We start from the raw sequence: 11,005 nt of genomic DNA, 5'->3' as shown, positions 1-11,005 counted from the left end.
CTTCTACCAAATATAACTAACTTCTACCAAATAAAAAATATATAGTAACCATTTATTACCATAAATATATATCTCTAACTATTCAATCTTAATATACACAAATCAACATAATTGAAAAATCAATAGCCTCTAAAGCAAGCCAATAACCAAGCGTTTCATATTTAACCAATAACCATGCTACCATGTTAAAGAACAAAAACATTACAAGCAACATATATAATGGACTTTCATATTTAACCAATAACCATGCTACCGTGTTAAAGAACCAAAAACATTACAAAAATGAAGCGCAATAAATTCCAAGAAAAATTAGTATCTATAGAAACTAATATAAACGCTAAAACACATAGGAACATAACTCAACATATAAAAATTATTATTATAAAACAATATATAATATCTTCCCTATATAACTAGATGCATAACTAACGTCTCCAAAATAAAAAAATATAAAATGAGCATTTATTACCATAAATATATATTTTTACCTATTCAATCTTAATGATGATGATGATGATGGTGGTTAACGTCCACTGAGACCAAATTGGTCTATTGGACCTACAATTTTCTTAATTTTTACTTGTCTGGCTCCTCGTCTTTCTTGGCGAAATTGGTATTATAGCTTTCTTTTTGAAAAAACCTAATTAAAAAATTATCAATTGATTATTCAATTAACATTCAACTAACTACTGCATTACACTCACCATTTTTAATCAATCTAGAAATGAGAAAATTCCAACCTTTCTTCTTAGAGTCTTTGGTGTTTCAACCTAATCCGCTTCGATTATATTTGAAAGTGTGCCTACGTATAATGCTTTATATTTAAAAGAGTAATCATAATATAGAAAATAATTACGAAATGCTATATTTTTTAAAAGTGAGATGCAAAGGTTTGGATGAAAAAGGTGGTATGCCATTCGTTCATCATTTCAATCCAATCCCCTTTCCTCATGAATTAAAGAGAAAGACTCGATTTACTTTGAATTGAAAAATAGTTTGACTCATACTTTATATGTAGCTTATTTTTAAAGGTTTTTATTTTTTATTATTTTCTAAAATTGGATGGTCGAATTATATTTAAGTTGAGTTTTGGCTGGTTCAATTTATTGGATTAAAAAAAAATCATTTATTGGAATTTACTCGTGGATATTATTATCAATTTACTAATGAGATATTATTATTAAGATTGAGTAAAATTTATTGGATAAAATAACTATTGCATTTATTGTGAATATTATAATTAAAATTGTTTAAAGTTTATGAGATAAAAAATCATTACATTTATTGGAATCCACTAGATTGTATAAAACTTAAAACTTGGAGACTTTTAAAATAGTTTACTTTTTCCAAAAATAATTTCTATTCTCAATTCTTAATCATAATATTTAAACTTAAAACTCACTTAAAAACTAAACCTTATTCAAGCCAATTAATCTACCTCTTCAAACCGACTACTCTACCTCTTCAAACCAACTAATCTACCTCTCCTAAGTTTCTGTATTCAGGATTATGTGATCCATAATGAATTAAGCAAAGTCTTTCCATAGAAATCACATCAAAAAAAAATTGACCAAAGTGTTTCGAACCAACAAATATGGTTTATTATTAAATTTTATTTTCACCCATTTAAACCATCGAAACTTTGTTGTTCTAGTTGTGGGTTTTGTTATATAAGTATATTCTACTAGTTGTGTCACCCACTTTTTGTAAGTGTAACTGCACGATTTTGTTTTGACAAAATTAATGGGTTCTTCAAGTTTCAAAGGAGGAGATATAGATAAATCAATTGTTTTGTCCTCCACCAACAACATGGCAACCATTCACCAGAGGGGCAATCCAGGGCTCAGAAATGCAGGCCCGGATCCATCTAATAACCTCTTGACCAAACTCGAACTTATGCATCACATCAAAGAGGAAATTGTGACAAACACGATCAAACGCGTTAGCTAGATCTAGCTTGACCACCATACCTTTTTCTTTTTGCTACAAACTAGAATGAATGGCCTCTTGCACGAGGATTATATTGTCCACGATCTGCCTACCCTGAACGAACCCCCCTTGATTTTCAGGTATAATAGAGGGCAAGAGGACCTTCAATCTGTTGGCAATCACCTTTGTTATGATCTTGTAACCAATGTTGCATAGCGAAATCAGACGAAACCTGTTAAAAGTGTTGGCACCCTTCTCCTTTGGGATGAGGGCAAGGAAGGCAGAATTCATGCTACCACCAATTTTCTAGTAGATATGAGATTTTAAAACCATTCTATGCAGGTCCTTTTTCACTATTTTCCAGCAGACTTGGATGAATCTGGCTGTAAAGCCATCCGGACCAAGAGCTTTGTCTGGCTCCATTTCATACAACGTAGCCTTTATTTCCTGTCTAGTATAGCCTTTATTTCCTGTCTGGTAACTTTAGCTTCCAACTGGTGATTCATACTTAAAGAGATCTTGGAGGGGATAACATCCAAGAACCTTGAGCCCTGACTCATAACCTCGACTTCACTGTAGAGTTTCTCAAAATGGGAGAAGGCAGCCCCTTTGATGCTTGTGAAGTCCTTGTGGGTAACGAGGTCTTCTGTTATTTCAATATAGAGTTAAAGGACCTTCTAGCTTGGGTTTGCTTGTGGAAGAATGAGGTATTCCTGTTTCCCACTTTCAACCACAAACTACAAGATTTCTATCTCCAAAATTCTTCCTCTTGCAAGCAAGCTTTATGGAAGCTTTGCTACAAATTTCCTTCTTTGGCTATAGTTTCCTCCGAGGGGGGCTCCTCTTCCATCTGCAGTTGGTGCTTCCCGAGGGAGGCATGGGCCATCTTCCTTTCATCAGTCAGATTAGGAAGAGATTTAGCCAGCCCTTCAAGACAACCTTTTCTCTTCTTAATGTTTCCTCCCACATAAAAAAGGGAGACCCTGTGACAGGTTGATTCCAACTTTCTTTAACCTTATCCATAAAGTCTGAATGCTTAATCCATAAAGGACTGAATCGAAAAGGGATGGGCCCAAGGTTTCTATGTGCTGAGAGCTCCAACCTTATGGGTTTATGATCCGAAATACTGCATGGCAGAATGAGCATCCTAGCTTCTAAACCAAGGAGAAGATAGGAACTTTGAACAAGGAATCTATCTAATCTCGCAGCAATATGGCCAGGACCAATTCTTTTATTTGACCAAGTATACTTACCTTTCAAGGGCTTGATGTCGAGAAGATCCCAATCTTGCATGATGTCCTCCACCCATTCCCTCGCTGGATCCCTTACTGAGCTGCCTCCTCGCTTCTCAGAAGGGCTTAAAGTTATATTTAGATCACCTGCAATGATAATATTTCCCAGAATTTCTTCCTCAGCCATGAGTTTGATTGAGTCCCAACACTGCTTCTTCTCCCCTGCATTTACCGGCACATAAACATTGAAAAGGCTAAAGGTCTCCCTTGTTTCTCGGCTTATGAATTGCATAAGCTGCCAGTGAGTGTTTTGTTTTCCATTGACCAATTCCAGCTTGGCTTCATTCCAGAGAGCTCCCAGCCCTCCCGATGCTCCTCGGGCTGAGACAGCCTGCCCTCCACTTTTCCTCCAAAGATTCCTGCTTACACGGAGGAAGATCTTCTCCTCCAATTTGGTCTCCTGGATCAGTAGGATATCTGGGGTCTCTATCCTAATCAAGCTTCGCATAGCTTCTTCTTTTTTCTTACTCCCCAACCCCCTGCAATTCCAGGAGACAATATTCATTATTTACCTTTCTGAGATTGGGTGGCCCCTTTGAGGCCCTGTCCCTGACTTCTTGTAATCTTTGGTGTTTTTGCTAGAAGCTTCTCCAGCGTTGGTTGACTGCCTTGGAGCTTGTCTTTATATGTTTCTTGCTCTCTTTTTTCCCGGTTAGTTTTCCTTCCTCTTGTCGATCTGCGGGACAATGTTTGAGAGTCGCCTTTTTCTCCTTCCTCCTCGGATTCTTTCGAATCTTGTTCTTCCTCTTCCATCTCTGTAGCCTTTCCCTTAGGGCTTACTGCTACACTCTCACCTTGCCTAGAATTTTCAAGGACCTCTTTCTCATTTGCCTCCTTCTGCTGTTGTCCTGTTTCTTGCACTTCAACTGAGGTTGAGAAAAGGGGCTCGAACACATTCTCTTGTGCCTTTGGATGTTGTCCTTGGCTACTAGAAGGAGGTTGCTGCCCTTTTCCCTTTGTAGCTCCAGGAGGGTTTGAGGGCTTGGGGTTAGTCCTTGTTCTTTTGACCTGCTTCCAACCTTCTTCCTTACCTTGCACCGCCTCTTCATTTTTGGTACAGTTCTTGGCGAAATGTTCGTATTCCTGACACTTGCGGCACTTGAATGGAAGTTGCTCATAGTCAAGTTTTTGCACATGAGTCCAACTCCCTACATTTATCTTTATGGCCTCCAACAGCCCCACTTCTAGATCCACTTCGACACAGATCCTAGCGCAGTCGTATTGGTCCTTAGTACCTGCACGATCTATGAATTTGCCCAGCGCGTTGCCTATATGTTTAAGGGAATCCCAGTTCCAGCAGTGCACAGGAAGGTTCGAAAGCCTTACCCACACTGGAACTGCCGACGGAATGTCTTCAGCTGGATCAAAGTCGGGAGTCCATCTATTCAAATAGAGACCTTGAGGGCCCATAAAATATGGCCCGTTCCTGAAGATTAGATCCTTGTCTTCTTTTGAAATAAACTCGAACAGAAAATAGCCTCGCCCTAGAAAGTACGAGGTGACACTTTGCTTGATTAATGGCCTCCAGTTCCTGCAGATCCAGGCTTCCATGGCTTTGGGAGAAGGCCAAAGGCTAGTGAACTGTCCTACCAGGGCCCTCTCTGCCAGTGACAAAGCTACCTTAATCGGTCCCTCCGGAGGAAGGGAAACCACCGGAATGTTTTCCAATTTTTTGACAAACTTAGAAGCATTCGATTTTTTCTTGACTGGCATCGAAGCCAGAAGGGTCTTGAACGCAGCATCTTCAGCAGAAGGGGAGGACGGTTGGGAGATGGGAGGAGCCTAGGACGAGCCCAGCTCATCCATGGCGGAGGAGGCTAAATATCCAACAACGATCTCTCCTCAATATCCAGATGTTTGGGCTTCGCTGGTTCTACTAATTGGAATTGATTCATCTATTTGGGCCTTCCTATCTTCCAAAGGAGTCTCTCTAGCAAAGATTGGCTCCCGATGGTTGAGAAATTCAAGAATAAAATCCAGTCTTGGGGCTTCTCGTGGCTGAATCTTGTTGGGAAGACAATTCTTATTAAATCTATTCTGACCAACTTGCCTATTTTCCAATTCTCAGTCATGTTGGCACCCATCAACATTCTCAAGAAGATGGAGGAGTGGATTCGTAGGCTTTTCTGGAAGGGTGGCAAGCAGAATGACAGGAAGATCCCCCTAGTCAGTTGGGACAAAGTTACTAAACCTCTACTAGAAGGAGGTCTGAACTTCAAGGACCTGTGGATACATAATATTGCTATGGGGGCTAAGATTCTGTGGAGACAAATAGCCCCAAAGCTTGGTTGGGCTCAAAAGGCACTATGGAAGAAATATTTCAGGGACCATAGGTTACAGAGCTTGGATGATCCTACTCCCACCATTAAAGGATCTCAAATTCATAGGCTTTGCATGCAAGCCTTACCACTGATACAAAAGCATTCCTTTTGGATTCTGGGCAATGGCAAGCTCATCAATATCTGGAATGACAAAATTATGAACGAAGAACCTTTAGGTGTTGTCCAAGAGCTCGCTGAGCTCCGAAGCTGGACGTTGAACAATGATATTAAAACTTTGTGGGATATTTCTAGTTGGAAGGACAATGCGTGGGCAGGCTAGAAGAAACCACAAATTCTGATTGCTCTTGATCAGGCGTGGTCCTTCCTGTTGACAAAGCTGAGAGGAATGGGCCCGATTAATACCAGGAAACAAGATAAGAGAGGCTGGGGCTCTCAGACTGGTTCTTACACAGTTGCGCAAGGCTATGCACAACTCAAAAAAATTCCCCATGTTCCTTGTTGCCCTGTGACTTGGAGAGGTCTTTGGAGGCAGAAGTGTGTGCCGAAAATCGATTTCTTCAACTGGTTATTGTGTCACAACAACATTCTAATAGATGACAGACTTAAGAAGAAAGGCTTCCTGGGCCCTTCTAGATGTGCCCTTTGCTTGGAAAACGAGGAAAATGCCTCTCACTTATTGATTGAATGCAGGTTCGCCAAAAGTATTTGGGAAGAGGCGATTTCCCCATGGGGATCTACAGTTACTCTGCCCAACACTATTACTGGCTTCTTTGCCAATTGGGCTCACCTCTATCCCAGGAAGTTCCCCAAGAACAAATGGTTCAAGGCAGCTTGGCTGGCCTATCCGAAATTCATCTTCTGGCACATCTGGCTAGAGCGCAATCACAAAATTTTTCAAGAGAAAGTGCAGAATTGTAAGCTTGTTTTGTCAAAAGCCAACGACCTGCTCAAGGAGACTCTTGGTGAGAAGTTTGGGAAGCTGGAGAATAAAAATCTAAGTCCTCAAGACCTGGCGTGGGGGAGTGTGCTTGGTCTCCAGTATTCTGATGGTGAGAGACAGTATAGCACTTGGAAAGACTGGCAGATTAGGCTTGCTGAGGGCGAATTCCACATGTGGCTCCAAAAGCGTGCTAGCTCCTCCTTGTTTTTTGACGGGGCTGCCAAAGGCAATCCGAGGATTGTTGGGGCTGGAGGTGTCACCAGGAATGCAGATGGCAGCATAGTAGTGTCACCAGGAATGCAGATGGCAGCATAGTGAACAGGTATGCCTGGGGCTTGGGTCATAGTACCAACATGCAAGCAGAGGCTATGGCCTTGTTGCAGGGCCTTAAGCATTTACAGGATCTTGGTATTGAGAAAGCCATTATTCTTGGTGACTCCCAATCCTTGATTAGAATCCTCGTGGATAACACGTTCCCTCATGATTTCCGGCTAGCAAGAGTGGTTACCAGAATAAGAAAGCTCGTAGGCTCCTTTCTTCAGGTGAACTTTTTTCACGTTCTTCGACAGAATAACAAGGAAGTGGATGCGGAAGCTAATAAAGTTGTCCTCCTTCCTGTTGGCACTCGGATAAGAGACGGGGTTGAAGATTGGGATTTGATCCCTTAATTCTGTTTATCATGTTCTACTATCTTTTACTTTAGCAGTTTGTCTGTATCCAAAAGCTTGGGAAAATTCGGGAAATCGACTCGTCTGACGATGTTAAGAAGACCCAGAACATTAAGACTATGGTAATAGTTTATTTATCCGTTGAGGACAGCCGGTGCTTGGGCTATCTGAATGTAATATGCCAGCTGATTTTGACTATCTTTCAATACAAAGTATAACCGATTTCGTTAAAAAAAAAAAAAACAATGTGGCAACCGGTTATCTAATTTACTAGTTCATCGTAAAATTTTAGTAGACCTGCTTACCTCACCCGCTCCGCCACGTCTAGAAAGTGAGCATCTCCATTTACGTTTTTCAAAACAATAATCAATGTTTGTTGCAGATATTTCGCGGATGTGGATATGGATTTGATTTGCATGGCCCAAGACTCCAGTGACAACGACAGAAACAAAACGTATTCCAAGAGGACGGCCACGTTGTGACTAATGGAAGTTGGAACCATTTAATCACCACAACACACCAGCGCAGGCTAGGATTTGAATCAACGTGCATGCTTTCCTTCGACCAGCAGAATCGTGGAAAAATAGCAAGTTAGTGATTGGTAGAGGCACCGTCTCCAGTCACGTCACTCTCAGCTTATCCCATAAGCAAAGGCTATATAAACAAGCCCTGCCCATCTCATTTCTCACATCTCATCTGCATTCTGCTCTGCTCTGCTAAACCATTGCTATTATTTTTCTAAGAATTTTGTGGGTCACGCTAGTCCTGTTTTCGCAATTTTTGTTGGAGAAGATGTCTGAGGAAAAACAACACCACCATCTGTTCCACCACCACAGGGAAGATGATGAGGAGCAGGTGCCCCAGAGCGTAGATATGTATGGTGAAGGGAATGCTCAGTCTTATGAATACGACAACGCGTTGAAGGAGGAGAAACATCACAAGCATATGGAGGAATTGGCTGAAGCGGGAGCACTAGCTACTGGAGGCTTTGCACTCGTAATATCTATATAACATCTCTATTTTTATATCTTAATTTTCAGTTATACGAGGCCTACTTTCTTTAATATGTTTTCATCATACAATGGCACTAGCTACCCGAGGCTACCAGGCTATCGAGTTCTTAATATGTTGGGTGGTATTGGTTTATGTTCATTGTTGTGGATAATGTACTTGTTTCAATCTAACTCTGGGCAAATATTGCCCCACGAATTTATATTGATGGCTTATTAGATTTGGAAATATTGCTTGGGGCACTCTTAATATCTATATAACATTACTATTTTTATATCTTAATTTTCAGTTCTTTGAGACGTACATTCTTTAATATGTTTTTAATCATACAGGGAATGACAATCCCATGCTTATGCTTATGTTTATGACCGGGGTAATGGATAAATTGAGGATTCAGAATATTTTAGAATTTGATGATTTGACTAGATTGGAAAAGATCTTGGAATTTGATAATCTGACTATATCTTAGAATTAGATGGTCCCACCTCTTTCTTAACCAAATACATTCTAGAAATATTCCAAAAATCTACCATCATTAACTTAAATTAAAAAAAAAACTGACTTGTAAGTTTTAAATTAAGTTTTGAATTCTGAGTAACTGTTGTTGGCATGTACATGTAATGGTGTGCAGCACGAGAAGCACGAAGAAAAGAAGGATCCAGAGAACGCTCACAGGCACAAGCTTGAGGAGGAGCTTGCAGCAGCTGCTGCAGTGGGAGAAGGGGGTTACGGTTTTCATGAGCATCACGATAAGAAAGAATCTGAAGAGGAAGTTGAAGAAGTACACGGGAAAAAGCATCACCACTCTTTCTAGCTGACCATTGTCACTTGTGCATTTAAATAATATTCTCTTCCTTTGTGTGTGATCACGGTCACCTTTAAATAATGTTGTCTTCCTCTGTCATTTGGATTTTATGTGGTATTGTTATTAGATTCAGATAGAGCTGAAGTGAGCTGATACTTCACTCAGTCTTGCTTGTACCTTTTAGATCGATAAAGCTTGGATTATCTCGTTCTGTACTCATTCTCTCTCTATATAAAATTTAATCGTATGCACGGCTTACAGAACTAGAATTTGCTATTGCATGGAGTTCTGCTTCGTGCATCATCGTTTCAAACACTTGCAAAAATTAATGTACTAAATGAATTAATCAACTTACTAAAATCCAGACAAGCTATTGTAAAAAGGGAAACGAATCAGGGAAAATATGGAGGGGAGGGCAGAATTTATGCTACAATCCAGTTTATTAATAAAGCGATTCTTTATATATTTTTGAATTGAAAACCATGGGATTTTTTTATTTTTTTTACTCATTTTACCTCTTTTTTCAGCATGATAAAACATACATTCATCATTAATAATAAAAAGTAGTTACATTTACCTTCGAACCTCTGTTCTTTACCCGGGGAAAAAAAAAAAAAACATTAACTGTCCCACTCTATGTTTACAGAGGACTATCTACTATTTTCTCCAACTGTGCCTGTGGTCTTTAACAATATCCATATAGTGTTTTCTAAACTCTAATCTGTTCCAGATCATTACAGATACAATAACGTTCAAAAACTCAAAAAAGTGACAAATACCGAGATTCTTTCATATCTGAATGTCTCTAGACAGTTGAATGAGGCCATTCCCGTACTCAGTGACTTGTTCTTCCCCGCCTCCATACTGCATCCTTCTTTTGACTCTCCATATGCTACCTGATTTTGTTTTCTATAATGTGAGAGAAAGTGATCCTCTTGAAAGTCAAGATTGACATTCTGATCTCCTCAAGACTCAATCAATGATGACGTTAGGATCTCCCAAGATATCAATCCCCTCTATTTCGAGTCACTTACGCAAAAGATGACTCCCCACTTGACTCCCCCACAAAGCCAAGAGCTCTGCTTTATTATTAGATTCAACTCCTCTCGACCAGCAAAAGTGTAGAAAGTGTCTTGGCCTTAAAAACTATAACTGCCACATGCCTTGAAAAACGACACTCCATCAAATAGCCAGACAGGAAGATTAGAACAAATATCGTTAAATCGACAGCTGCTTCTTGTGATCTTTACCCACGCAGGCCCATTCTCCAAATAATAGGCCACCACCTTGTTACAAGTTCTCTTAATGACGGGTGCGACCTATTAAAAAATCCAAGCATTTCTGGCCTATGTTCATCACACTCTTTTAGAAGATCTGTTGATCGCATAAATAGTACATACCACTGTTTCTGGCCAATACTCATTAGACAATTTTCTTTCAACATTCTTCTTACCATGTTCATTATTGTCATGTTCTTTCTCTCTGCTACACCATTCTGTTGTGGTGTGTACCTGGTTGTAAACTGTCTTTTGATCCCATGTTGTTTGTAATAATCATGGAATTTCTTTGAGTCATATTCTCCACCACGATCTAACCTCAATACCTTGATCTATCGATCACTTTGGTTCTTTGCTAAGGCTTTGAATTCTTTGAACTTTGCAAAAGTTTCATACTTCTGCTTCAAGAAGTAAACCCAAGTTTTTCTACTATAATCATCAATGAAAGTAAAGAAGTAACAACTTCCACCAATCGATTTTGTCCTCATAGGTCCACACAAGTCTGTATGCACTAGCTCAAGAGGTTGCTTTACTCTGTATCCAACTCCTTTTGGGAAACTTTCACAGTGTTGCTTTCCCAAGATGAAACACTCACAAGTACTAGCAGATTCTTTGATGGGAGGTAATCCTTTGACCATCTGTTTTTGCTGCAACAATCTTAAACCAGAAAAGTGCAAGTGTCCAAATCGAAAGTGCCATAACCAATAATCATCAAAGCATGCAACTGTAAAAGAACTCCCCTAACCATTGTAATTCAAAATTAAAGGAAAGAGTTTGTTTCTTGTTATCTGTATGCCCCAC

General features: G+C 39.7%; 1 protein-coding gene across 1 annotated transcript; it reads left to right on the top strand.

The window, feature by feature from the left end:
- Nucleotides 1-7,868: 7,868 nt before the first annotated feature.
- Nucleotides 7,869-8,936, top strand: LOC149180154 (abscisic stress-ripening protein 5-like). Its single transcript, XM_089415928.1, has 2 exons — nucleotides 7,869-8,107; nucleotides 8,754-8,936. The coding sequence occupies exons 1-2, from the start codon at nucleotides 7,904-7,906 to the stop codon at nucleotides 8,934-8,936; spliced, it is 387 nt and encodes a 128-aa protein (XP_089272054.1). The 5' UTR covers nucleotides 7,869-7,903.
- Nucleotides 8,937-11,005: the final 2,069 nt, after the last annotated feature.

The sequence above is a fragment of the Pinus tabuliformis genome, chromosome 3_2 (assembly GCF_031772625.1).
Source record: "Pinus tabuliformis cultivar Carrire ecotype Pingquan chromosome 3_2, CPIR1, whole genome shotgun sequence".
In the NCBI taxonomy this organism is placed as follows: Eukaryota; Viridiplantae; Streptophyta; class Pinopsida; order Pinales; family Pinaceae; genus Pinus; species Pinus tabuliformis.
Note: the sequence above shows the minus strand (reverse complement) of the source record. Positions and strands in the feature narration are given on the sequence as shown.